The sequence below is a fragment of the Lithobates pipiens genome, unplaced genomic scaffold (assembly GCF_037356315.1).
Source record: "Lithobates pipiens isolate NorthernLeopardFrog02 unplaced genomic scaffold, aLitPip1_a1.2 Scaffold_16, whole genome shotgun sequence".
Taxonomy (NCBI): domain Eukaryota; kingdom Metazoa; phylum Chordata; class Amphibia; order Anura; family Ranidae; genus Lithobates; species Lithobates pipiens.
The window spans coordinates 38,487,618-38,501,960 of NW_027507748.1; the positions used below are offsets into that span (position 1 = coordinate 38,487,618).

Below are 14,343 nucleotides of genomic sequence, written 5' to 3' on the forward strand. Positions count from 1 at the left end.
AGGGGGAAAATAAAGTATTAATTATGTTTTTTTATATATATATATATATATATATATCTCTATATATATATATATATATATATATATATATATATATATATATATATATATATATATATATATATATATATATATATATCTATATCTATATATCTATATATATCTATCTATATATCTAATCTCTTCACAAAAATGTTTTGCCTTCCTTCACTTCTATTTTAAATGAAATGGGTTGTTTTACAAGATATTCATTTAAGATATCTTTAAAGAGGAAGTAAACCCTGACGGATTTACTTCCTCTTTGATTCCCCGCAAAGGTAAAGCATAATGGACTACTCTGCATCGCATAGTAGTCCATTATGTGTCACTTACCTGACACAGGAGCCATTGAAGTCACCGCTGCCCCTGTAGTTCCGAGCGTCCATCTTCTCGGTGGGTCTCGCTGCTGCGGCGCTGTGATTCGCCGGAGCAGCGATGATGTCACTCCTGCGCATGCGCACGGGAGCTGACACTCGCGGCATATCGCCGCGATCTGCGGCTTGCCCAGTGCGCCTGCACGCTGCTGTCTATGGCGCATGCGCCCTAGACAGCGGTGACTGTCTTCAGGTAAATATCTCCTAAACCGTATAGGTTTAGGAGATATTTCTTGCACCTACAGGTAAGCCTTAATCTAGGCTTACCTGTAGGTCAAAGTGGTTTGTAAGGGTTTACAACAACTTTAATGAAGATCAAGATTTTAAAGGAGTAAGAAAGTCTTATGAGGGCACAAGGTCAGCCTGAACCCCTAGCAAGTTTGTTGGTGAAAAGGAGAGGGAGGAAAACAATAGTGATTGTGACTGGTTCAGTCTTGCCTATGTTACCCAGGAAAAGCCCAACTAGAGGACATCCACCTTTTAGCCTCAGACAAGGCATCTCCACCCAGTTTTGGTTGAAAATGGGTAAATCAAGTGACTGCTTCTCATATCTATGGGCTACCCAAGGGTGGGACTGAGAACAAGGGCCACATGGTGTAGAGAACATGGTCTGATCATTGACTGATATGTCAGGGAGTGCTCAATGTTGCTCCTCACACAGCCAGACATATCAGGTGATGCTTGAACACGTTGCGTCACTTTCCATTTATCAGGCAGTGTTGACCACCCTAAGAGCCCTTGTTTTTATTTTTTAGATTCACCAGATTCTGTACGAGTGGAGGTGAGGACATTAGACAATGGGGCTGTCCAGTTTATATGTTTAGAAGACTCAAGTCCACCCGCTACCAACTTCACATGGAGAAGGTGGGAAAACAACTATTTTATTTTTTTATTTTATTAAACTGTTGGTTTTTTGTTGTACTTTTTTTTTTTTTTTTTTTTTTTTATCATTTTTTTTTTTAAACATTTTAGGTGGTATTATGACCAGATTACTGACTTTCAAATATTTCTATATTCCAGTAGTAAATACATTTTAAAGCCCAACTGAGGTCTCGGGCTCCCTGCACGTTTTAGGCAACAAATGTATAAATTTCTTCTTTCTAGTCCTTTCAGGGACACAGGAAATCTTAAAGTGCTTGTAAGGGTTTGTTTTTTGTTACCTCCACTGTGCAGCTAGTTTTGCACAGAGTGGCCCCGAACCTCATCTTCTGGGGTCCCCCGGCGGCTCTTGCGGTTCCTCCCCACATCAGATAACCCCCCTAGGAGAAACGCTCTCCCAAGGGTTACCTTGCGGGTGCGCTCCCGAGTCCAGAATTTGCGTCCATAGACACGAATGCCGGAATCAGCCCCGTCCCACCGGCGCTCGTGTCATTGGACTTGATTGACAGCAGCGGAAGCCAATGGCGCGGCACTGCTATCAATCAATCCAATAAAGAGCCGGGACTCCGTGGAGAGAGGGCATGTCTATGCTGACAGAAATACGGGGCTCAGGTAAGTAAAATGGGGGGGTCACTGCCAGGTGGTTTTTCACCTTAATGCATAGGATGCATTAAGGTGAAAAAAACACAAGGGATTACAACCCCCTTTAACACTTTGGGTTATACTGCTGCCTACTGGAGGATTGGACACTGACAAGCAGGGTCGGCCTCTTCCATTGCTAGTGTCCTATGAGGATGGACAGCTTTTTTTCCAATCGGTTTTAAAGACTAACCTGTGACTTTTTTTAGCATTTTTTTTTTGTTTCTTCACTTCACTCCTCAAACAAGACGCTTCTTTAAATCGCGGTTTGAGGTTTGTCCTCCAATTTGCAGCTGTTCAGCACATTCTTCATCGGCCTGGCTTTTGGGCTGCACCACATTAAGACCTTACTGGTCTGGATGTTGCAGAATGAGCTGGATGTGACCTTTGGGCACTGGGTTCCACGTGGGGTGCTTGTCATAGGGTTGCTCATCCTTGCATCTGATTTGGCAGGTCATCTTGATTCCCAGGTTGCAACATCAGTGACATTGGTGGACAGTGTTCTACATAATACATCATGTTATGACCACAGTCCTCTTCCAGCAAGTCATCTTTACCACGTCTAGATGACTAAATGCATTGAGTTGCTGCCATGTTTTTGGCTGATTAGCAATTTGTATTACCAAGCAATTGAACAGGTGCACTAAATAATAATGTGGCCGGTGAGTGTGTGTGTGTGTACCGGGTGTACGTTGGAACCCCCCTACTGGATAGATCAGGGGTAGGCAGTGTGCCAAAATATGTTTTAAGAGAAATTGAGCGTGCCGATTTTATAACAAATAAAGTCAACTTCACACTCATAATCACAAAAATTTATTTTTTATAAATTAAATGCTGTAAACTACTTTAGTAGGGAGAAATTAACATCCTGCAACTCCATGCCTCAGATGAGCCCCAATTCATACACCTTGACACCTCAGATCACTGCCCCCCCGCAAACCTGTTTTACCACTGTACCACCCTGCACATCTGCCCCACCACTGTACCACCCTGCACATCTGCCCCACCACTGTACCACCCTGCACATCTGCCCCACCACTGTACCACCCTGCACATCTGCCCCACCACTGTACCACCCTGCACATCTGCCCCACCACTGTACCACCCTGCACATCTGCCCCACCACTGTACTACCCTGCTCATCTGTCCCACCACTGTAACCCCCGCACATCTGTACCACCCTGCTCTTCTGTCCCATACTGTACCTCCATGCACATCTCCTTCACCACTGAACCATCTTCTCATTTGTCCTAACACTGAACTTATCTGCTCATCTGCCCCACCACTGTAACCCCCTTTCTCATCGGCCCCGCGACTATACCTCCTGCTCTTCTGCCCCACCACTGTAACCACCTGCTCATGTGTTCCACCAATATATTTTCCTTCTCCTCTGCACATCTGCCCCACCTCTGTATCCCCTGCTCATCTGTCCCACCAATGTACCTCCTTTCTCCTCTGCCCCAATACTGAACCCCCCCTTTTCATCTGCCCCATTACTGTACCCCCCTGCTTTTCTGTCCTACTGCTAAACCCCCTTCTCATCCCTTCCACCACTGTAACGCCTGCATATCTGCCCCACCACTGTACCCCCTTGCTCTTCTGTCCCACCACTGTAACCCCCTGCTCATCTGCCCCATCAATGTACCCTTTGTCTCCTCTGTCCCAGCACTGTACCTCCCTGCATATCTGCTCCACCGCCGTACCTCCATGCTCTTCTGTCTCACTACTGAATCACCTTCTCATCTGTCCTAACACTGAACCCATCTGCCCCACCAATGTAACCCGCTTTCTCATCTGCCCCACCAATGTACTTCCTGCACATCTGTCTATACTCTGTACCCCCCTGCTGTCCTGCCCCACCACTGTAACCCCCTGCTCATCTGCCCTACCAATACACCTCCTTTCACATTTGCCCCACTGCTTTACCCCCCTGCTCTTCTGTCCCACTGCTGAACCCCCTTCTCATCTGCTCCACCGCTGTACCCTCTTCTCATCTATGATATGCAGAGTGGTGAAAGGAAGCAGAGATGAGACACATCTACCTGTCCTGGCACACTCATCCTGCTGATCCAGCTCTTGCATCCAGCCCACGTGCCTGTATGGGATGTATATGATGTATGGGATGTATATGATGTATGGGATGTATATGATGTATGGGATGTATATGATGTATGGGATGTCATACAAGCATCTGGATTGGATGATGAGCTCAGGTCAGAAGTATTTTCGGAAAGCAGTGGGCCATGTGCCGGATCATAAGTTGGGCCCCCACAGCTGAGAAAAAGTGGTTGGGTGTGACATTCATTGCACTGAATACTGGCTGTGGCTTAAAGGGACACAGAGTGCCGGGGGTTCAGTAGTAAGTGACACAAAGGTTCAGAAATAATTTCAACAAAGTTCCCAGAAGCTCAAAAGTAATTCCGCAAACTGTCACCTGATTGTAGTTTTCTCAATCAGTGAAATGCCTTCTTTCTGAGGTTGGTAGTGACAACCAAGCGAGTCATCTTCCTCCAGATGGTGGGCAGGGCTAGCAGGACTATGATTGGCTTAAGCAGTGGCCAATGACAGTCCTCCTCATGACTTTAGAAAGTTTGGAGGGGGAAGATAAATGCAGAAGGCAGATTCCGTTTTCAGATTTTTTTTTTCTTCTAAATTGGGCTAAAACAGGCAGAAAATAAAAAGATTTCAGGGCCGAAAGAAAAAAACGCTTTTTTTTTTTTTTAATCAATATTTTTAAATGTAAATGCTTGTCTGCAGGAGAGTTGAAATAGGAAACATCTGGCACAAGGGAAACGGCTTATCTAAAATTCTGCCAAAACATTAATTATTCTGAAATTATTCTAAAAGTAAAAGTGATTCATTCAAGAGGAATTGCACAGAGCTGTTATGATATGATTACCCACTTGCCGCTCGCTATACATCAATATGACGCGCGCAAAGTGGTTGTGTTATCCGGACCGGGCGACATATGACGTGATCAGGATAACAAGCCGGTGCGCAACACTGGCGATCGTTGATGTGGTGTAGTCTGACACACCGTAACTCCGATCTGGGTAAAGAGACTCTGGCCAGTGTTAATTTCATTGACTAAAACATTTTAGTTGACTAAATGAATACTATTTTATTCGACTAAAATGCGACTAAAACTAAAATGACATTTTAATCAAAAGACTATTGCCGCGTATACACAGTCGGACTTTACGCTGGGAAATGTTCGATGTGAGCTTGTTGTCGTAAAGTCCAACCGTGTGTATGCTCCATCGAACATTTGCTGTCGGAATTTCCGCACACCAATGTTTGAGAGCAGGTTCTCAAATTTTCCGCCAACTTCACTTGTTGTCAGAAAGTCCAATCGCATGTACACAAGTCCATTGCACAAAAGCTCACGCATGCTCGTAATCGAGCAGCAGGAGCCGCACTGGCTATTGAACTTCCTTTTTCTCGGCTCGTCGTACGTCACCGTTTTCTCACGTTCGCAATTTCCGACAACATTTGTGTGATCGTGTGTATGCAAGACAAGTTTCAGGCAACATCCTTCGGAAAAAAATCCACGGTTTTGTTGTCGTAAATTCCGATTATGTGTATGGGGCATTTGACTAAAACTAAATTTAAATTTGACTTCAAAATTAACACTGGCCTGTAGTGCATGTTCATACCTCAATACCATAGATAACATATTAGATTTTTCACTCCAGCAAGTATATACCGTATATACTCGAGTATAAGCCGAGATTTTCAGCCTCTTTTTTGAGGCTGAAAGTGCCCCCTCGGCTTATACTCGAGTCACCGCTGTCTGACTGCTCGATCAGCGTATCGAGCAGACAGACGGCGGACATTAAAATTCAAAAGCCGCGCCTCCTTCTCCGCCTCCGCCTGTGATAGGCGGAACACTGAATTTCCCAGCAGTCAGTGTTCCGCCTATCACGGACATCCGTTCATTCTCATACTACGGACGAGTATGAGAGGATGTCCGTGATAGGCGGAACACAGGCTGCTGGGAAATTGAGTGCTCCGCCTATCACAGGCGGAGGACGGAGGCGCGGCTTTTGAATTGTAGAATGGCCGCCGAGAAGAGCGGCGATCCATCGGCACGACACGGGACGGAGGAGGCACGGGACGGAGGAGGCACGGGACAGAGGAGGCACGGGACAGAGGAGGCACGGGACAGAGGAGGCACGGGACAGAGGAGGCACGGGACAGAGGAGGCACGGGACAGAGGAGGCACGGGACAGAGGAGGCTCGGGACAGAGGAGGCTCGGGACGACGGCGGCTCGGGACGGAGGCTTGGGACACAGGTAGGCTGGACACACACACAAGGCTGCACGGACACACACACACACACACACACACACACACACACACAGGGATGGATGGATGGATGGATACACACACACACACAGGGATGGATGGATGGATGGATGGATGGATACACACACACACACACACACACACACACAGGGATGGATGGATGAATACACACACACACACACACACACACACACACACACACACACACACACACACAGGGATGGATGGATGGATGGATACACACACAGGGATGGATGGACGGACACACACACAGGGATGGATGGATGGATGGATGGATGGACACACACACAGGGATGGATGGACGGACACACACACAGGGATGGACGGACACACAGGGATGGACAGCCATGTCTCACCCTCGGCTTATACACGAGTCAATAAGTTTTCCAGTTTTTTGGGGGTAAATTGGGGGCCTCGGCTTATATTCGGGTCGGCCTATACTCGAGTATATACGGTAATGAGTTTGGAAATTGTAGAGAGAGGTTAACTAATGCATTACAATTTAATTACACCCATTCGATTTTTGATGACTAAAATGAATTTTCGTCAACTAAAATGTACTGGAGATTTAATCAACTAAATACGACTAAAACTAAAACAATTGCAGAAGACTAAACTAAAGACTAAACTAAAGACTAAACTAAAGACTAAACTAAAGACTAAACTAAAGACTAAACTAAAGACTAAACTAAAGACTAAACTAAAGACTAAACTAAAGACTAAACTAAAGACTAAACTAAAGACGCCATTTTAGTCCTAAGACTAAAATGAAATCAACATTTGCTGCCAAAGTTAAAGCCTCCTAAACACGATCAGATTTTCCAACGGGAATTGTGTGAGGACGAGCTGTTGGCGGAAAATCCGACCATTTGTACATCGGACAATCGTTAGTGGATTTTGCGAGGACAAATGTTGGATGGCAGACTTTAAAATTGTCCGCAGACAAATGTGTGTTGTTGGATTTTTCCGATCGTATGTGTACACAAGTCCGTCGGACAAAAGTCCAAACTACAAACACGCATGTTCGGAAGCAAGAACGAGCCAAAAGCAGTCGGTCTTGTAAACTAGCGTTTGTAATGGAGAATTAACATTTGTGATGTGGCAAATACTGAAATCTCAAAATGCAGCACACAATTCTCTTCTTTAATGGGATAATAATGAAGCTGCTTTGCTGGTGATAGTGATGGAGTTATTGCAAACTCATTTTCAAAAGGCTTGTTTTTCTAGTGATGTTAAGAATAATATTATGCTTTTTTTATTTTATTTGGGCAAGTTACCACAACACCATTTTCCTGTAGTTTTTAAGATTAAAGATACAACTATGCTGGTGTCCCTTGTTAATTTTACATTGTATTTTTTAAAATGTAACTGCCTACTCCCAAACTGTCATTTGAAGTAAAACACATAGCCAAGTATTATTCTACACAATTTTTCTATTGTGCATTAAAAGAGGGAAAAAATAAATAAATTAGACATGCTATCTGCCAATAGAACTTAATCAAAAAGTGCATTCTATGCATCCAAATTTATAGAAAATATAACAAATCAAACCATTATTATTCTACCCAAAAATGAAATAAAAGCCCCATGCATGTATCCTGCTTCTTAATTTTGGGGGTTAGCAATGCAAAGATGAAAGCAGGAATCCGTCATCCGGAGATAATTCCGAAAAAAATCCGGATTATTCTCCTGGAGCTCCCGCGGCAAAGGCATATGACATAATTGGTCCCAACCAATTTTTGGTCCAAGAAATCCTCCTCCTCCTATTCTAGTTAATAAATAACACGTTATCTCCTCCGATTCCAAAACATGGCTGGTTGACGAACGGCCGTTCAGAAAGGAACTGAAAAGTGCGAAATGAAAAGCGCGAATCAACACTCACCAGATTTCTACTAACACAAACACAATAGTTGTACGTCACCTATGTTCTTGTTTGTTGGACTACAATTCCTTGCCGTTTTTTGTATGCAAGACAAAATCCAGGCACACGCCTTCGGACAAAAGTCAGAGGTAAGTAAATACATTATTCATCATTATAATGAGCGAGGCTGGTGGCCGTACCGAGCCGCTCACAACCGCAGAACGAATCGCAATGTGTAGATGTGACCCTATATGGTGTTTCCACAAGGTTTGGACTACTGGCGTTGACAAAGGAATGGAGTAGCAGAAGTATAAGTTCGCTTTCAGGAGGACCTCCTGCTTTGCCTGGATTAATAAAATCACACTTCTCTTTTTAAATAGATTTTGATCTTAAAAATTCTTAAGGGGCAGTTAGAGGAAGTAAAGCCAATAAATACACCCTGCAAGGCAAAGGCATAAAGAGATGGTATGCATAGACCTGGAAGCGGTGTCTAGATCAGAGGGAGGGTGTGTACATCAGAAAAATGGCTGAAGAGAATTGTATGTGTGTGCATTTCACCTGATTATTGAACGGTTTGGAGCAGTGGGCCCCAGTCTGGAGCCTCAGTCTTCAAATCCCCCCAACAGGTCATGTTTTAGGAACTTAAAAGATAAAGCATCTTATTACCAGTCATTGACATTGATTTAAAGCACCTGTGCGAGGGGTAGAAGATCCCGAAAACATGACCTGTTGGAGACGTGAGAGCAGCGGTTGGGTACCACTGGTCTAGGGCAAGGGTCTCCAAACCTTTTATTATTATTATACAGGATTTATATAGCGGCAACAGTTTGTGCAGCACTTTACAACATCGGGAAAGACCGTACAATTACAATACAATTCAATACAGGAGGGATCAGAGGGCCCTGCTCGTTAGAACTTACAATCTAGAAGGGAGGGTCAAGTGGAACAAAGGGGAGTAGTTGTGCGGGATGATCAGATGCACAAAATGAAAATACAGTTGTGCTTGTGGGTAGGCTTCTCTGAAAACAAGGGTTTTCAGGGATTGTCTAAGCCCCTGTACACACGGTCGGAGATTCTGCCAACCAAATCCGTCGGATTTAGTCCGACGGATTGTGTCCGAAACTGTTGTCGAAATTGTCGAAAAATCAGATCTTTCAGAACGTGATGACGTAATTTTGTTACGATGGGACTACATTCAGGCTAGTAGCTAATAGCTTTGATGTAGGAATTTGATCTGAGCATGCGTGGCACTTGGTCGGATCAAAATTTGCTACACATGATCGGAGTATGTCCGATCGAACCAGTTGGTCGGGAAATATTTCCAACATGTTGGAAAATTGGGTCCGACGGATATTCGGACGGAATCAGTCCGATGCATACCACACACAGTCGGATTATCCGACGACATGGTCCAATAGGACACATTCCGACGGATTCTCCGACTGTGTGTACAAGGGCTAAAAGCTAATAGAGTAGGAGATAGATGGACAGATTGGGGTAAGATTTCCATAGGATTGGAGACGCTCTGGAAAAGTCCTGGAGACGAGCATGGGAGGAGGTGACGAGGGAGCTAGAGAGCGGGAGGTCTTGAGAAGAATGAAGAGAACGATTAGGTTGGTATTTTGAGACTAGGCAGTGATGTAGTTTGGGGCAGAGTTGTGGATTGCTTTGTAGGTAGTTTTGTATTGAATTAAATTTGTTGGATGAGCGAAAGCCAGTGGAGGGATTCACAGAGAGGTGTAGCAGAGACAGGGCGGTGGGTAAGGTGGATGGGTCTGGCAGCAGCATTCATGATGGATTGAAGGGGGGGATAGACTATGTAGAGGAAGGCCAATGAGGAGGGAGTTGCAGTAATTGAGGCGAGAGAGAACCAGGGAGTGAATTAGGAGTCTTTGTTGTGTCATTGGTTAGAAAGGGGCGTATTTTGGAAATGTTCCGGAGGTTGATGAGGCAAGATTTGGACATTGATTGAACGTGTGACTTAAAGGAGAGTTCAGAGTCCAGGATTACTCCTAGGACCTTGGCATGTGGGGATGGGCTGATAGTTGTGCCATCAATTTTGACAGATGGGTCAGGGGAAGTGGCACGTGGGGGAAGAAAAATTAGAAGTTTGGTTTTGAATAGATTAAGTTTCTGGAAATTATGTGACATCCAGACTGATATATCTGATAGTAAAATAGTGATACGTGAGGAGACTGAAGGAGTGGGTTGAGGGGTAGAGAAATAGATTTTGGTGTCGTCAGCATAGAGATGGTATTGGAAGCCGTGGGAGGCTATCGGCTGACACAAATATACAGAGAGCCAGCTTACTGTTCAGACTTTAGGGGGCCTGGACTATGGCCAGTGGTAATAGAAAATGCTCCAATGTCAGTGGAACTTAAAATATCTTGGACCCCTTTCACACCTACCCGTGACCGCTTTAGTGCTAAAGCAAGTATATATAAAGTATGTGGCGCTAACTAAAGTGACAATATGTGACAGAACCCACAGTCACTGTGTGTTTTGGAGGGGGCTGTGGGCTCGCCTCCTACCCACAGACTATGGCTTAGCAGAGAACATTGGGGTTTGGAGCGCTATTTGCCATCTCCCACCACCTGGAGAAGATGCCACCTCCCAGACATTTGTGTCCAGAGTCGCCAGTTCATCAGAACCGGGTGAATGCAGTATCTGTGGCTGGGCTTGTGGAGTCGTTCCTGGCTACCTAAACCTATTGGCCTGGCTGGGCTAAATATATACTTTTATTCCACAAACAATGTACTTTTAGCTGATAAAGACATATATACAAAATGGCATTGAGATAAAGTAATGTAATGCCCCCCCCCCCCCCCTCCCATGCTGTGTTTAATTGTGTTGGGTCATGGCATGTAGACAAAAGGTCTGGACTGGAGACACATCCCAGCAGGGTATGTGTAAGGAGGGGCTGCCTGCTTATCGTAATCCTTTCATGTTTTAACTGTAGTTGTTTGAATATACAAATGTTGAGTTTCCATTGGTTCTCCCTTGTCCCCCTACCCCCTCTATGACAAGGCTAAGAGGAGTGCCCCTAACTGTGTTTTAAAGTGTATGTTTGAAACTTAAAGCGGGATTCCACCCTAAAGTGGAACCTCCGCTGATCGGAACCCCCCCCCCCCCCCTCCGGTGTCACAATTGACACCTTTCAGGGGGGAGGGGGGTGGAGATACCTGTCAAAGACAGGTATTTTCACCTACTTCCGGGCATAGACTCCCACGGGAGTCTACGCCATTTCCTGCCCTGCCGCGCTGTCTGCTGGGACACACACGAGTCCCAGTGACAGCGCGGAGATCTCCTATTGCGCGGCGCGGCTCGCGCATGCGCAGTAGGGAACCGGGAAGTGAAGCCGATTCGCTTTACTTCCTGATTCCCTCACCTCGAATGGCGGCGGCAGCAGCCGAGGGCCGAGCGATCGATCGGCCTCGGCTGCCGGCATCGCTGGAACTCGGGACAGGTGAGTGTCCATTTATTAAAAGTCAGCAGCTGTAGTATTTATAGCTGCTGGCTTTTAATATTTTTTTTTTTTTGGGCGGAATCCCTCTTTAATGAACAGTTTTTATGCTCTGGATGTTTAACCCTCAACACCCGTGTGGCTTTTCTCGTGATTGAGGGGTTAAGGGCTGGTTATGGCGAATCTGCAGGCTGCGGGTGCGTTTGGAGGACAGGAGACACAGGTCTGGCGGAGATTCCCAGCAGGGGTATCCGAGATCCGTCACAACATATAAAATAATAAATCTCATCAAACTTGCTTCCAGCCGCTAACAAAACGCGGCCAGTGTCTAAGCACATAAACGTGACAAATCTTCACTGTAACGTTGATATAAAGTGCAGGTGATTACACTAATGCGAACAATAGTGCAAAAAAATCTATACACGTCCAATATTCATCATAAAGGGCATATGATAAAATAAAGTGCAAAGTTCAAATAAGCCTTTTATTTTATTCTAGCTAGTTTGGTTTTGCGCATTAGTTCCCCCTTCTTTTTGTTAGTGCTAAAGCGCCGCTTTTAACCCCCGCTAGCAGCCGAAGAAGGGGTTAAAAGCACCCATGTTGCGGCACTTCCGAATCGCTTTTCATTTCAATTGGCAGGGCGTTTTGGGAGCACTCCCAAACTGCCGCAGTGATGCTTGCAGGACTTTTCCTAATGTCCCGCAAGCACACTGCCTTGGTGTGAAAAGTCACACTCAAATGGGAGGCAGTTCAGGTGTTATTTAGACGCTATTTCTAGCACTAAAACACCTAAAAACCACCTCAGTGTGAAAGGGGTCTTAGGCTTTGGTGGTCAGTGGGTGGAAAAAAATTACACATTACCTGTGGTCAGTAGGGCAAGGAATGGTGTCAGTGGGAGAAATAGTGCCCCATCGTTGGTATCAGAGGGAGGACTAGTGCCCCATCATTGGTGACGGTGGGAAGAATAGTGCCCCGTCATTGGTATCAGTGGGAGGAATAGTGTCCCATCATTGGTGTCAGTGGGAGGAATAGTGTTCCATCATTGGTATCAGTGGGAAGAATAGTGCCCCATCATTGGTGTCATAGGGAGGAATAGTGTCCCATCATTGGTATCAGTGGGAAGAATAGTGCCCCGTCATTGGTATCAGTGGGAGGAATAGTGCCCTGTCATTGGTGTCAGTGGGAGGAATAGTGTCCCATCATTGGTGTCAGTGGGAGGAATAGTGTCCCATCATTGGTGTCAGTGGGAAGAATAGTGCCCCATCATTGGTGTCAGTGGGAGGAATAGTGCCCCATCATTGGTGAGGGTGGGAGGAATAGTGCCCCATCATTGGTGAGGGTGGGAGGAATAGTGCCCCATCATTGGTGAGGGTGGGAGGAATAGTGCCCCATCATTGGTGAGGGTGGGAGGAATAGTGCCCCATTATTGGTGAGGGTGGGAGGAATAGTGCCCCATCATTGGTGAGGGTGGGAGGAATCGTGCCCCAAGGGACTTATAGACAAGTAAACGGACACATCTTGCCCACAGAGGAGAGTTTGGAGTTTATTTGGAAATATTTGCAGCTACAGGTTGCCTAATATAGGTGTGTCATTTTTTGTTTTGATGACCGTGCATGTGTTTTACCTGGAATTTCTATAGAATGAACATGAATAATACATTTGTATTGTCTTTTTTTTCCCTCCAGCGTTTGGCTCATCGCCGGTTTCCCTATCTTTGTAGTGCATTAATATTGTTGATATTTTTTTTGTTTGATTTCCATGCAGGAAGGATACATTTGATTCCAGTGCAGTGTTGGAGCTGGGAACTGAAAAAACCTTATCGAATAAAAACTTTCCAAATGGACTTTATATCTGTGAGGTCACTAATCCAGTTGGAAAATCATCAGGATCTCTTTATTTTTACAAAGTCTCAGGTAATTCTTTACTTTTCTTCTAGAATTGTGTAAGTGGGGAGATTTGTGCAAGCAAACCCCACCATGTGCCCAATGAGGGAGAGGAGGGAGTGGTGCTGTAGTAATTCCTGTACTAAGGTGATGGGGATGTTCCTCCATAAATACAGTACATGATTAAGTGTTGTCACCCTACTACAGGAAGTGTGTTAAAGAGGAAGTAAACTCTCCCACTCTGATGCTTCTTTTCATTTAGTCCATTATAATAAGTAAATATCAGACTATAGCCACTGTAATCCAGCCCAAATCGCGTATTACTTACTGTTTAAAGAAACTTTAAAAAACTTGTTTCCAGGGGTTAGGCAGCGCCATCTTAAGTATTTTTTTTTCTAGTCCACAGTGGAGTGTATTTCCGCCCTTACATTGTGCACTTCCTGTACTGTTAACCAAGCCTCCTTCTCAATCCAACGTTTCTATGGCAACCCTGCTTCCCTGTTCATAGCTGACTATTTTTATTTCATAGTATTTACTTGTGCTGATTATCTAGTGTTTGCTTGTGTGAGTCTTATCAGTTTCAGCTGATAAGTCTGCAGTAATGCTGTCCTATGCCCTGCTTTACACTGCATGTGATGTCACATGGTCACATGGTGTGTAGGAGAAAGTTCTGAGTGATTATGTAGTCTCCTGGGATTTCAGTGGTGTGTGGTAGGAAGTCCTGATAGCAGATAGATAAGCACATAGTGTGCTGTAAATCAGGGGAGATCTGGCCATGCTCAGTGACATAATTCTAAAGAACAAAAAGGATTATAACAATACTAAGCAAGTAAGAAGATATCTACAAGCAGTGTTGATTAGGGTTTTTTATGCTGA

At 44.9% G+C, this 14,343-nt stretch overlaps 1 protein-coding gene across 8 annotated transcripts in view; it reads left to right on the forward strand.

Moving 5' to 3' along the window:
* Nucleotides 1-14,343, forward strand: part of LOC143981714 (nectin-1-like) — a gene marked incomplete at its 5' end in the record, with an annotated part of 192,367 nt that overhangs the window by 73,644 nt on the left and 104,380 nt on the right. For 7 of the 8 annotated variants that reach the window (XR_013274352.1, XR_013274351.1, XM_077479751.1 and 4 more), the window contains 2 exon segments: nucleotides 1,169-1,277; nucleotides 13,349-13,497. Coding sequence is in view for 6 of the 8 variants with exons in the window: in XM_077479751.1 (XP_077335877.1) it covers nucleotides 1,169-1,277; nucleotides 13,349-13,497 (258 nt within the window). 8 annotated transcript variants of the gene reach the window in all.